This window comes from Ambystoma mexicanum, chromosome 7q, assembly GCF_040938575.1.
Source record: "Ambystoma mexicanum isolate Mex_15411 chromosome 7q, UKY_AmexF1_1, whole genome shotgun sequence".
Lineage (NCBI taxonomy): Eukaryota > Metazoa > Chordata > Amphibia > Caudata > Ambystomatidae > Ambystoma > Ambystoma mexicanum.
This window is the reverse complement of record NC_090941.1, coordinates 337,571,790-337,586,712: the sequence shown is the minus strand read 5'-3', so window position 1 is coordinate 337,586,712 and position 14,923 is coordinate 337,571,790. Positions and strand designations below refer to the sequence as shown.

Sequence of the window (14,923 nt, the reverse complement as noted above, 5' to 3'; positions counted from 1 at the left end):
CCTCATTTTACAGGACTTTCTACCAGTCATATGTTCTTGCTCCCTCCTCGTCATAGTCAGCTCTTTGAAGCAGATAAGTGATGCCTGAATAAATGTAGCATCACTCACAGTCATATGCTTCTCAAACATGATGTGGCACTGCTGCTTAGCAGAAGTGTGTTCAATTAGCACATTGCATATGCATTCGCAAAATGGCACTGTTATGTGTATATGCTCAACTCCGGTGCGTAAATATGCCAGGGCAATCAGCGTTTGAATATAGATCTGGCTCCCTTTTGTTTGTGTTTTCACCCAACAACTCATGTGTTAGCTTTCTCCTAACGCTGCATGTTTTATATCTCATTTTCCATATACCTCACTCTCATGTTTCATTCCCATCATATCAAGTTGTATGTCTGTTGCACCAACACTTATTCAGTTCGTTTGCAAAATCTCCTTTACACATCTAACCCATCGTGTTGGCATCCGACACAAACAACACGTCCATTTTCTTATCTTATTTTTCTTCTCAGTCATCCCTGGGTTTCATCTTTCAGCAACCCTGATTGTATGTTCATTTGTGCGTGTGTCTTTTCATAAGCAACATTAATATTCTCATTTAAAACAGGGGAAACAATTACAAATAAAACATTACCATAAAATAGCTGTTATTGATCGTGAACATTTTTCTAATTGAAATACACACTTGTGTATAGTAAATAGCTGAAGAAATGCTGAGAAGCAGAACTCGAAGAAGTGCCTTTATCAAATGTTCTCTAAATGTGAAAGACGTTTACATGGTTACGCCCCTTTACAAAACAAATAAAGTAAATACATGAATGCATGCACAGTTTTTAGATCCATTTGTATAATGGATTTCCAATGAGAATGAGATATCAGTGAGATATCTTTTACTCGTAGTGTAATTATATGAAATGTTAGCTTTCATTTTGCCTTTGCTAAAAGCAGTATGTGATTAATGAAGAGATTGTATGCCATGGCTGATGTGAACTGAAACGCACAGCCATTTCTCGAGTTGTGTTCTTGCTCCTAGGAAGGAAATGACAAGGTTACTTGATCATTGTCCTGTACCTTTACAGCCTTTGAGGTTTGATGTATTGTTGTCTTCTGGTACATGTGTCCAGCAGCTAATGAAGACATGTTACTTTAAGTCTGTGGCTGCATTGTCATCAGAATTACTATTTAAGCAAGGGGGCCATTACTACTTCTGTTAATTCCTGGGGCCCATAATTACAGGCCCGAGCGAAGCAAAGGCCTTATCGAAGGCCCCAGGGCATTACCTGAAGTGGTAATGCTGCCCCTGTGAGGGGCTCATTGCTATTACTACCCCGGCCCGTAAAAACCAGGGTACCAAAAGGTTTTGTTTTTCTGTTTGGAAATGCTCTGGCGTTTTGGAACAGGAGAAAAAAAAAATTAAAAAATGCCTGCTGGAAAATCGAAAACCAAGTCTGTTTTCCCTGTCCATGGCAGCCTTTGAAAACAATAAACAAGTAAACAAAGAAAATGGCCACCGTGGAAAGGGAGAAGGGACTCAATGTAGTCCCTTCTCCCTTCCCATGGCAGCCATTCAAAAAAATAGGAAAAAAGTAAACAAAATAAATGCCCGCCATGAAAGGAGAGACTATGTCTAGTCACTTCTACTTTTCCATGGTGGCCTGTCGCAGAACAGGAGCAGACGTGCTGGAGACAGAAGTGTTTCCAGCCCGTCTGCTCCTAATGAGGAGCCAAAAAGAAGGTAAGTGGAGGGAAGTAGGGAGGTAAGGGAAATCTGTGAAGGTGGGGTGGGGAGCACGGGAGCACAGGAGCACTTACCTTATTCACCGGTGGTGCAAGATGGTGGCCTCCAGCTATGAGGCGGCTCAGAGCGGGGTGATTACTGCTGGTAATTCCCCGATTCGGAGCCTCCTTTTTGGCTGAGAGACTGCCACACCCCCGCTGACGTTTACTAATATCATATCTGACCTACTCTCTAGTTCTCAAGCTCCTTGGAAGATTCACCAAACTGAGAATAGTTCAGATGGTTGTGTTCCACAAAACGTTAAGCAACAGTAATAATATATGCTTCCTAGTACATGAATGCACCCTAAAAAAAAATCATTAGCCTAATACAGTGCCTGAGTTGGGAGTGAGAGCATTTAGGGCGGCTTCTATGTATGTACATCTGCGAGACCTATGAAGACTAACTGTCCGTGTTTATCAACATGCACTATACAAAGGCCAGCAGTTATAAAATTGCCTTCCATTAATCACTTTCCACATCAAGGTATACACATTAACTCTCAGTGATGTATGCACATTTCTAAATGTAACCCTCAGAGGAATGCCAAATCCTTTTTTTAAAATCCCAATCAATCTTCATGATTTCTAGATACTGTGTGAGAAAAAAAATGCAAACATGTTGAAAAATGAAGGTGATCTAGAATGAGGAATGTGTATTGAAATTGTTTTCATGATAGATATTTATATTGGTGTAATGATGATCTGAATACATTAACAGAAGTCATTTGGAAAATCTAAAGCTAGTGTATTGGGAGGCACAGTGTTAGGCCACTAATTTCTTTGAGAACCACTCTCTAGAAACTGCTGCATAACAAAACAAAATCACAACTCAAGAGGCCACATTTGATTAGACACGGTCTTGTTGGTTAATCTCAGGAGTCAATTCAAAAAGTAATGTAAGAAAGTGCTGACCATGACCCTGGACGGGCACCAGGGCCTTAGACGTGATTGAATATGCAGGGACATTGCATACATATTAATGGGGCCACAGATCCAGGCATGCGCATAGTTTTGGACAGTATTACATGTGTCCAAAAATATTATTTTTTGGGGGTCGGTTCATTGACGATATTTTTTTGATCTGGGAAGGAGACCAAATGGACTTCAACCAATACGTAGACTATCTAAACAAAAATGAATACAATTTGAAATTTACCACAAGCTTCAGCAAAGACAAGATCCAATTCTTAGATTTTAAAATTGACGCAGCAGAAGAAAAAATCCTCACAAACTTGTATGTGAAACCAACTGCAGGCAACAGTCTCTAACCTGCTCAAAGCAACCATCCAAAGCACATCATATCGAATATCCCGTATGGGGAAATACTAAGGATAAAAAGGAACTGCACTACAGTAGGAGCATTTGAATCAAACATAGAAGGAACAATTACTAAGTTCACACACAGAGGATACAAAGCAAAGAAAGTAAAGAAATCAATCAAAAAAGCTGAAGAAATCTCAAGAGAATACTTGTTACAAGATAAACCGAGAATGGGAAAGTTACCGACAAAAAAAAAAATTATCACCACTTATGGATCAGTTACATCAACATTAAGAAAAATCCTTAAAAAACATTGGCACATGTTAAAATTAGACGATACGCTACCAAAAGATATTGATGAAAAGCCAGGCATATGCTATAGAAAAGCCCCAACACTTCGGAACAAATTAAGCCCCAGTTACCTTAAATCCACTGAAAAGACAGAGATCAGAAGTATGTTTTGTCAGGAACCAATCTATGGATCATACAAATGTGGTAATTGCAAATTGTGCACACAAATGGTAAATGGAAAGAAAGAAATTAAATTACTGAATGGAAGAGAATAAAAGATGAAACACGTTATCAATTGCAATAGTAAATATGTGGTATATGCAATCAAATGTATCTGCTTAAAAACATACATAGGAAGTACAATAAGAAGTCTAAAAACAAGGGTATTTGAACATTTATGTGCCATAAGAAATCAAGACATGAAATATCCATTATCACTTCATTGCATGATGGAACATCAGGAGCTAATCATCAGGAGCTAAAAGTGGACAAATTGAAAATCTATGGTCTGGATAAAATTGAAGATCTACCCAGAGAAGGGAACAAGGAACAGATCTTAAGACAACGGGAATCAAAATGGATCTGTTTAATGGGCACATGTGATACTGGACTGAACTCCGAAAATGAATTTTGTAATTGGCATTAAGAATGTAGGTTTTGGTTGTCTATTAATATTAAACTCTCTCTTCCCTTAACTTTCTTTTTACAACTTTTATTTTTCATTTTTCCTCTTCATTCTCTCTTTATTATTTTACATCAATCTTTTTTTCTTATCTCTCCTATTCTTTAAAAATTAGAAATAGAACACCTTTATCTTTAAATGTAATACATTTTTCTAGAAAGACCCAAGAAGCAAATATCGTTATAGTAAAAATACTTTGCCTGCAATTATCCCAGTAAATTAGATAACTATAAAAATTTGAAAAATGAAATTTGAATATAAATATAAAAACCTTCATTTTTTGTGCATAAAATGTTGTCAAAGTCAAACTTCAAAATATCTAAAAATACAAATTGAAGATAAAGTGATAACTTATAAACCTCCAATACACTCACACATTGGGTAGAAAATATGGCCATTCATGTAACACAAAAAACCACATAAAACGAAATATTAGAAAATTTAGTTCCGCAATTCAAAATGGCTGACACGCAGTACGCGAGTACGGGATGACGTCATCGCGCACATGGGAACGCGTGCGTGATGACGTCATATACGGGAAACGTATATAAAAACGCGCAATGCACAAAAAAAGCGTGCCAAAACAAGGAGCCAGGGAGAGACAATCGGATCTCTACTGAGCAGAAGGTAAGAATTTTTAACCCTTTATTCCCCCAAGGTTTAAAAGTACCTTGACCGCTATCTAAAGGAACCCTGACTAGATTTGACCTTTAACTAAAAATATGTGCTTTCTTGTTCTAATTGGTTAACTACCTAAAGGAATGTTAGAGTTGTGCCCAAAGAGAGTGCATAGAAACAAAGTTGAATGATTCAAATTAGGCAAAAAAGGCCCAAAGAATACACTATTGGTTAGTGCCATCTTTATTGAATCCTCTAATTGTAATGTTACAATGCTGACACAAGAAAAATGAAAGCAATTATGAAGGCTGTCGAATACTAACATGATGGAAAAATTATAAAACCAAAAAAGGATGTCAAAAAGAATATATTATTGAAATAACATTTTCAGTCAAAAAATGATTTTCCTTTTCACTATCTCTTTTTTCTTTTTGAGTATCTAAAACAAATGTATTTTGTTTTCTTCCAAAAAAACAGCTATAAATCTCTCCTGATGATCCTTTGTGACAAAAACAGGGGTGATGCACGTGTAGAGAGAAAGAATTTACGTGAGAGAAAGAATTAATGTATGAAAGAGAGAAAAAGTTCATATATGGAATAAAAAGACAAACTCTTAATAAGAAATCTGACAAGTGTGAAGAACTTTTTTTGGCACTCGAAACCTAGAATTTTACATGGTATGTTGCAAGTGGAAATGTATACAATTGAAAAATGGGCATAGTTTTAGGAAGGTCTATCGGATATCCCCCTTAAATTATTTAGGACTTGAAAACGTACCTTCCAAATTTAGCGTGTTGGCTTTTGTGACTTGGAAATGCAAGCATGATATGGATGGCTCCCTTTCTAGGAACTCAGCCTGCAGGAAGCAGGCAACATTGGGCCTCATTACGACTTTGGAGGTAGCCATGGCGCTATTGGCGCCATGGCTGCCTCCAAAACCGGGTCCGGGTTCCCTGAATGGGGAAATACTGGGCCATTCTGAGTATGGAGGGCCCGGTATGTCCCCATTCAGGGAACCCGGACCTTCCCCATTCCCATTCGAGCCCCCATAGGGCTCAATGGGAATGGGGAGGGAGCTAACAATGGGCCCATTACAAGACGGCCCGTTGTTAGCTCCCTGGTCCCCTTGCGGGACCCGCTCTGGACGTCTGGATAAACCAGACGTCCAGAGCGGGTCTCGCGAGGGGATCTCGTAATAGTGCAGAATGTGTTTAACGGCGCAGGCACCATTACCAGCACCGTTAAACGCATTCCGTACAACTGGTAATGAGGCCCATTGTCTCTGAAGGACGTAGCACAGACAGGTAGCTGATAACTAGGTACTTATTTTGTATGTATATATATGTAGGGAGGTTAACCTTTAACAATCGTACAATATCTTTGTGCCAGATAAGGAACTGTGTGATGTTATAACGTTTCATACAACAGACAAGATATAGAGGAACAACTTTTTGCAGGGCCTAAAGTCTTGTGCGCCCTAATCCCAGGATTTTTATTAAAAAAAAGACATAACGATAGCACTTTAACGTTGTATTGCTATCTGTCTTTCCGTCTCCCCTTCTAGCTCTTTCTCTCCCTGGCTGCTGTGTAATGCATCACAATAATAAAGAACAATATTAAGAAAATCAACATACTTTATCCTATGTAATTGAATTCTCGGGAATGAGGTGCTTGCCTATGGCATGACTGATTCAAGTGTAATAGTGACAATAGAAGTCGAAGATGTGTTGCAACTTCTTTGAGAAGTGAAATAAATAATACTGATTTTGAAAGTGAAAGATTGGGTTGCATGCATAAATGCAGATGCGCAAACTTGAAGGTCTGGATTCATGCTGCAAGGACTCGTAATAAGAATGACAAGGCGATTGCCATTCTGATATGGAACAGACAGTTTCATACATTTGACAAGATGCCTCCTGTTAGAATTAAAGTAGAATGAACAGAGTGCAACGAAAATGGTGATCCAATTCTCTGCCGGTGTCTGTCACATACATGATACCTGTTTTTCTCCCCAGTCTTAGGATGTTGTTTGCTTACATTCAGACGAAAGGGGGAGTATGTGTGTCACTTCTGTATTAACATGAATATCTGGAGAGAAGAAACAATTCCAGTAATATGTAGTGATGCCGAAATCATCAACAAATATGATTGTGAGTTTGAGAGAGGGTGCCAAAGTGCAATTTAAGCATCTGACTTCTGTATTCACATATCAATAAACAGGCCAGCAACCCGCTATTCTAACAGGTCTGTAGCGTTTTACCTGCATTTTGAAGGTGGACTGTTTGGAAGTGACATTTTTATCCACAGTACCAAACATATGTACATAGATGATGGGTTGGTGGGGTAGAGGAATGAGAGAAGGGGGAGGGGTGGGTATGGTGAGGGTAAGGTGAGTGGGGAAGATCCTCATTAATACAAAGATGATCCCCTTTGAAAGGTCACAATCAAAATATCACAATGAAACAGTCCACCATCAAGATGTTGTAGATGAAACAATGTAGACCTACCGTAACAACACACCATCCCCATGCTGCACTCTATTGCGTTATATATGAACTGTTACTTATTGGGCTAATATTCACAGAACCACTGTGTGGTTCTACGTTTAGCTTTCAGTGCTGCAGACAGGAAGCTAAGGTAGAGCGAACACACAACGAAGTCCAGGCATATCAACCTTACTCGTACATACAGTTACAAGCTAGAAACATAGCTATTCTTGCCCTCCAACATCCACTAACTATGATATCCCTCAGGGGATGACTCCCCCTAGAATGTGCTGGTGCACCACCTATCTAGGGCTAGGGGATAGATAAAGAGACTAGCCCAAAGCTTTTCATATGCCCATATCTGTAATTAGTTCATTGGCCATGCTGATAATATATATCAAAATGATTCATCAGGATTTGGAGCACAGAAGGCAGTCAAACCATTTGTATTTCTCCCTACTCATTGGCTCACTAAAAACTAAAACCAGCTATTTCACCAAGATGTCTACTAATTAGTTAGCTATTCCATATGTCTGTGGTCGACCGGTTTCAGTGGGTTTTCTCATATTGTTTCTCCCACTTTCTTCAGGACCCAGTACACAATTCTAATTCTTATGCAAAGAGCCACTTGCAGGCATCATAGAGCTAATATCCCGCACCTTCACCCTTGTGGTGTACCAATTGACTGGTGCTATTTCCTTTGGATGAAGCTAATAATCACCTCATTTGCGGTTACTTAATTCACCATAATCATGGTTAGATCTTGCTCATGGGGGGTGAAATGTCACGGTCTCTATGAATGCTGCTGACCTACTCTGCAGCTGTTATCTCATTCAGTAGATCTCAGCATTCTGTTTCGAAAGACCTCACAAAATTCGTCTGGTGGATACAAAGTTCAGGTATAGCTAAGGTAGAGCACCATATAGGTAAGAGGAAGGACATGTTTTATACGGGCATCAAGATTGGGGAAGTAGGGAGGGAGAGAGGGAGTAGTTAGGGGGATATACAACAATGGGAAGAAAGGGAAGAGTTTATTGGTGACGCCGAGTTCACTGTGGGGTAGACTATATCTGAAGTAAGCGTACTGATTGGTATTCAGGCAGCTCTCTATTGGTTGATTGTACTGTATAGCGAATTTGAAAGCCCTGTCATGCCGAAATGATGGCTTCGCCTAAGTTAAGGAATTTAGCGTATCAAGGTGACACACAAAAATGGACATAAAGACAAGGCACAACCTTCAAAAGGAAATCGCAGAATATCTCTTACCTGTTGGCGGGATCATCCCTGGGGACATTAATCCAGGGACAGTGTGCGGCATGATGTGCGAGTTCTCCGGCGAGGTGACGCTTTGTGTTCTTTTCGGAGGCCTTCCGGGTCTGGAACTGAAACAAACAAATCATTTGAAGCTTTTTCTCAACAACTAAACTGTTGTCTTGTGCATCATTTCAAAGTTGTTTCAAGTGAGAACATGGACTGTAAATAAATTTGTTTCAAGGACGGATGCGTTTGCAGTTAGATGTAATAGACTTCCATCACTAATTAGATTACATGCTGAATTCATTTTCCTCATTGAAGATCAACTGCTCTTGATGCATAATTCATAGCCTGCACCTCGTTACCTGCTTCTTCACATTAATATCTATACACAGTTTGAATTGCCTCGTTTGCATATGCTAAAGTTCTGCATGCAGCCTTCAGCATGAAAATTATGCACTAACTTGTAATAATTATTACAGTCAGCCAGCTATTGATTTATGAGACTTTTAAAAACCAAATATGTGTAGTACTTGTAATGAATGATATTTTAAGGTTCTTCAGGAAATTAAAAGGCAATGGCTGCCTAAGGGAATGTTCTGCTTGTTTGATTTAATACTACAGTTAGCTGGGAGGTGGAATGAAAGAGCGCTTCAGACCCACAGCACATTTGCCGATGATATGTTTTATTACTTCGCACTGCTAGCTTGATACCTCCATGATAAATGGCAATACATATCTAATGTGTGAAAAGGTCTTGGAATTTCTTTACTTTTCGCCATTTAAGAGATAAGTCAAGTTATCATTTAACCCCTTTTTGACTGAAATAAAACATCTTGCTGCTCTCCTGTTGGGAGCTTATCTTATGATATACTGCATAGGAAAGGGTGATGCAAAATGTTTAAAAAAAGATTTGAAAAAACCCTGAAAACCCATATTTTCAGGTAATTTGTAGAACTTCCTTTTCTTCCCCCCCCCACTCTCATTTAGGTTGCTGAGCTGGTGAACCTGCTGCCCAATGTCCCATCTAATTTGCTGTCCTTGTGTGTTTGTGTCACGCCCCGATGCCTGCAGGCTGTTGGTGTGTTATAAATAAATACATAAATAAAGAGTATTTGGCTGACAAAAGATACCTGTCACAAGTATGAAGTCACAGGAGGCTGCCACTCATAAGTTGCAGTTTGCTATCCACTAATATCTTGAGATGTCTAACTCTGCCTTGTCTTTGAAATGTAAGGCCCCCCTAACACCCTGCAGCTGTCTAAAATGAGTGGCAAAGAGTTAAACGTTCTGGAAGGAATGTGATGGTAGATTTGGCATGCCAATATATGTGGAGGGTGGTTGCTCACCAACATGCTAGCAGTGACCACATACTTGAGGAATGGCCTGCATTTCTGGAGGCATGGCTCGTTAGAGATGTCACATCAGGACAACACACGCCCTGGATGTAATGCACCTTTTTGTGTTCTCGAAAGCATGTATTTGAGAGGAGTGGCCAAGTCAGGATCTCAGGTGTGTCCTTTGGACTAAAGACCTTAGGCTGCCTACCCTACAACAAAGGTAGGCTCGCACTGTCCCGGCAGACAAATATTAAGCAGCAGATCAGACAAGAATTCGACCAAAGCTTTGTTCTTCAGGGAAAGCAGCCTTCACATGTGTGGGAGGGCCTGATGTCCCCTCCTGCCTCAATTTGGACTGCTCTACGCTTCTGGTGGCCTCGGCATCCCCGCCTATAAAATCAAGGTACATGATCAACGCGGTGCAGGCAAGAATGCATCTCTGTCGGTTTCAGCAGGTCAATCAGAGATCTGCCTCACTGAGGAAGTATATACTGGCCCTGGCATGCATCGTCATATTAATTAATATGGTGCTTCACAAACGAATTTGCAAGATTCGTTAAATTTGCATGCCCTCGAATATGTATTATGGGTAATGCTGCATGAGTAATATGGCTATGATTTATGATGCCTGGGCTCAATCCTATTTACTACATTTCAAGTGGTCCAGATGCAAAGCAGCTGCACGTAGTGACCACACTCATTATACCTACCTTTGGAGAATTGTGCTTTAAGCGCTTACCTGCATTCAACGTCCTGTGCAAGACCTACGATGGCAGAGGAAATGGGTAGCCACATGCTAGTGATGCCTGCTTTAAATGCAGGGCCGCAGTGCCACCTAGTTTTAACCACAGCTGATATGACAGTATGATATTGTTCTAACCATGTATTATTTGTGCCACAGCAGGCTTATCACATTATGTTATTTGGAGGAAGTATAGATTGCGCGTCATGCACTGCAGCCAGGCCAATGGCTACTTTGGGTGGTTCCATGTCTTTATAACGACTACACAAATAACGAAAACGTTTTCAGTGAAATAAAAATAACGAAAACATTTTGAATGTGTTTCTTTTTTAATTTGGGCCCTCCCCTCCAAACCCCCTGTTTCCACAGCTTTTTTACCCCCCTAGCTTCCTCCACCCTTTTTATTCCCATATCCCACCCCCCATATGACAATGCATTACTTACCGTAAAAGCATTTCTGATGGTTGTATCTGCTTAGATTCACATGCTGTGCATAGGTCCGACATCCAGTGGTCACTGCGGAGTATTGCATTTTGTTTTTCGTAGTCGAAAAGGGGACGTCGACAAGGCGTGTCTGTAACACTATCCCTATAGTGACGTGCGTTGTACACACAATCCCTCACGCGTCGAGGTCCCTCTGTTTGTATTTTTCTGCCCTGAGGGAGCCTTCTAGACGTGAGTGAGTACAGAAAAGAGAGAAATATAGAAAAGGATGTCTATGTTCCTTCCATCCGAGCGGGGAGGAAGGGTGAGCGCATGTGAATCTAAGCAGATACAACCATCAGAAATGCTTTTACGGTAAGTAATGCATTGTCTTCTGATGTTTGTTAATCTGCTTAGAATCACATGCTGTGCATAGACTAGCGAGCAGTACCCGGAGTTGGCGGTGGGTTATGAGAAGGAACAGTAGAGAAAAGATGTCTTAATACTGCCTGTCCCACCTGGGAGTCAGATCTAGAGTGTGCATCTAGACAGTAGTGTTTTGTAAAGGTGTGCACACAACTCCAGGTAGCCGCTTTGCAGATGGACTCAAGGGGAACATTTGCAATGAACGCTATGGAAGCCCCAGTGCCTCGAGTGGAATGTGCTCTTGGCTTGAAGGGTAGATCTCTCTTAGCAAGAGTGTAACAGAGAGTGATGCATTGAACAATCCATCTAGATATAGTGGACTTTGAAACTGCATCTCCTTCTCTTCCTGCTGCCACAGAGACAAAGAACTGATTAGTCTTTCTCAGTGGTCTGGTTCTTTCCATGTAGAACATGACAGCTCTGCGTACATCTAGTGTATGCAGACTTTTTTCTCCCAAGCTGGAAGGGTTTTGAAAGAACGTTGGTAGTTCTATTGACTGGTTTACATGAAATTTCGAGATGAATTTTGGTGCAAACCTTGGGTGTGTGCGTAGAACCACCTTATCTTTGTGAACTGTTACAAAGGGGTCTAGTACAGAAAGAGCTTGTAGTTCACTTACTCTCCTAATGGAGGTGATAGCTATTAGGAAAGCAGTCTTAAGAGTGAGGTCTTTAAGAGTTGCCTTGTGCATGGGTTCGAAAGGAGGGCCCATGAGTCTAGAAAGTACCACATTTAAGTCCCACCCGGGAGCTGGGTTAGCTATCGGAGGGTGTATTCTCTTTACCCCCTCCATGAAGGCCTTGATAACTGGTATCTTCCACCACGACACTTTAAGTTGGGAAGTGGTGTATGCAGAAAGGGCCGCTAGGTGGACTTTGATTGAATTGAACACTAGACCTGAATCCAGTAAATGGGTCAAGTACAGAACAATGTTAGTGGGAGAGCAGTCAACCGGGTTGATGCTCTTACCTCTACACCAGATGACAAATCTTTTTCACTTGCTAGAATAGCAGTGGCGAGTATTAGGTTTTCTGGCTTCCCTGAGGATGTCCATACATCTCTGCGGGAGTTGTAAATGTCCAAATTCTATGATCCCAGGAGCCAGGCTGCTAAGTTCATGGTCTGAGGGCATGGATGCAGTGTCCTGCCCTTGTCCTGTGACAGCATGTTGTACGGGCAGGGAAGTTTCACTGGGGGAGATAGGGACATCTCCATCAAGTGAGCGAACCATGGCTGCCGGGCCCACATTGGGGCCACTAGTATCATGGTAACCTGCTCCTGGTGCATCTTGTGCACCACTTTGTTGAGAAGGGGAGTCGGGGGACAGGCATAAACAAATTTCCCTGACCATTGAATCGACAGACCATTCCCCTTGGACTGGTTCTGGGGGTACCTGGAGGCGTAACTTTGGCATTGTGAGTTCTCCATAGTTGCGAACAGGTCTATTTCCGGGAATCCCCATTGCGTGAAGACGTCTAAGACGATGTCTTCGTGCAATTGCCATTCGTACTCTTCGGGCAGGGGGAAGTCTCTGCTGAGTTTGTCTGCTAGCAGATTGAGTTCCCCTGGTACAAGTTGTGATAGTAGGAACATGTTGTGTTTGAGAGCCCACTTCCATATATTCTGGGACAGCTTGGACAGTCCTGGAGAGTGAGTGCCCCCTTGCTTGTTGAGGTAGTACATGGCTGTGGTGCTGTCTGTGAGGACCATCACTGTCTTTCCTTGTAGGTGTTTCTGAAAGGCTTTCTGTGCTTTGAACACCGCTAGTAGTTCCAGCAGGTTTATATGCTTGGATGCTAAGCTCGGAGTCCACGCTCCGTGAGCAGTCTGATGGGATAGGTGAGCCCCCCATCCTGTGAGGGATGCGTCTGTGGTTAGAGTGGCTTCCACTGCGGGTGTGGCAAAAGTTTTCCCTAATAACAGGTTTTCTTTTGTCCACCACCGTAGCGAGAGAACCAAGGCCTGCGAGACCACCACTAGATCGTCCCATTGTCCGCTGGCCTGACACAACTGGCTGTAGAGCCACTCTTGCATTGGGCGCATGCGCAGGCGCGCGTGAGGTACCAAATAAATACATGACGCCATCATCCCTAGCAAGCGCATTGCTTTGCGTACCGTCACCTCTCGACCTGCCACATAATGGGGGATCTGAAACAGCATGTTTTGGACCCTCTCGTTGGAGGGGAAGACGAGGCCATCCTTTGTTCGAATTAGAGCCCCTAGGAATTGTTTGATTTGGCCGGGGTCTAAGCTGGACTTCTTTTCGTTGATGGAGAAGCCCAGATGGGACAAAAGGTCTACGGTCTTTTGGGTATTGGAGAAGCATGTTTCGTAAGAATCCCCTGTTATGAGCCAGTCGTCGAGGTAAGGGTAGACCGGGATGGATAACCTGCGCAGGTGGGCCGCTGCCACTGCCAGTACTTTCGTGAATACCCTTGGTGCAGATGCTATCCCGAAGGTTAGTACTCTGAACTGGTAGTGTTTGTTCTCTATCTTGAACCTGAGGTATTTTCTGTGCGCTGGCAACATTAAAATATGAAAGTATGCATCTTGCATGTCTAGTGTTAATCCCCTTGTGATAACAGTGGGATTACTTCCTACAAGGTCACCATACGAAACCTTAAGTCCTTTTTGGGTACAAGGAAGTACACTGAATAAATACCTTCTGTTACCTGAGATAGGGGGGCAGCCTCTATAGCTTCTTTTTTCAGTAGCTCTTCTACTTCTTGAAGAAGAATGGTGAGGTGTTCCGGTGTCATGCGTCGGTTCCGTGGGGGTCTGTACTTCGGGGAACCGTTGAATTCGATGCAGTATCCGTGGGCTATGGTGGATAATACCCAGCGGTCTGACGATATTCCCTCCCATGCTGATAGGAACGATGTTAGCCGGCCCCCGACCGGTGATGCATGGGAGGGGACCCGAATCTTCGGGTCATTTGTTGGTATTGGGCGTGGAACCTTTGGGGCTGGAGCCGCGACCTCTTCCTTTGCCACGGCGTTGGCCTCTTTGACTGAACTGGGTGTTGTTACCCTGGTTAGAGGGCCAGTTGGTAGCAGAGTAAAATTGCTGTTGGTTTTGCTGCTGGCGTTGGCCACGAAAGGAGCGTCTATTGCCATAGCCGCGTCTGTTAGGGGGCCTAGAAATTTGGTCAAGAGTCTTGATGGTATCAAACTCTTTCTTCGCATGTTCCAGGGCCTCATCAACTGCTTTCCCAAACAGATGTGTTTGTTCTATGGGCTTATTTATCAGGGAAGCCTGGGTTTCCGGCTTAAATCCCGAATTGCGCAGCCAGACATGGCGTTTGAGAAGTATTCCCTGAACCAGGGAACGGCCAGCCGTCTCTGCGGCATCTAAGGAGTTCTTTACGATGCCCTGGTTTACAAGAGTTCCCTCTGCGATTATAGCTAACAGGCGTGAACGCAGGGGTTCTGGTGCGTCCTCTGCTTCGCTGTGCAGCTTGCTCCACTGTGCATCTGCGTAGCTAGCTAGTAGGGAATTGTTATTTGCAATCCTAGTTGAGAAGGCGGCGGAGGTCGTGATTCTCTTCCCAAGTGCATAGAGCTTCTTGCCCTCTTTGTCAGGTGGTGCCTCACTAGTGGATAGTGGTACCCCCGCTCTTTT

General features: G+C 42.4%; 1 protein-coding gene across 6 annotated transcripts in view; it reads right to left on the bottom strand.

The window, feature by feature from the left end:
* DACH1 (dachshund family transcription factor 1) overlaps positions 1-14,923 on the bottom strand; it is a 642,674-nt gene that overhangs the window by 400,184 nt on the left and 227,567 nt on the right. For all 6 annotated transcript variants that reach the window (XM_069639021.1, XM_069639020.1, XM_069639017.1 and 3 more), the window contains exon 2: positions 8,383-8,498. In XM_069639021.1, coding sequence (XP_069495122.1) covers positions 8,383-8,498 — 116 coding nt within the window. The remainder of the gene's footprint in view (positions 1-8,382; positions 8,499-14,923) is intronic.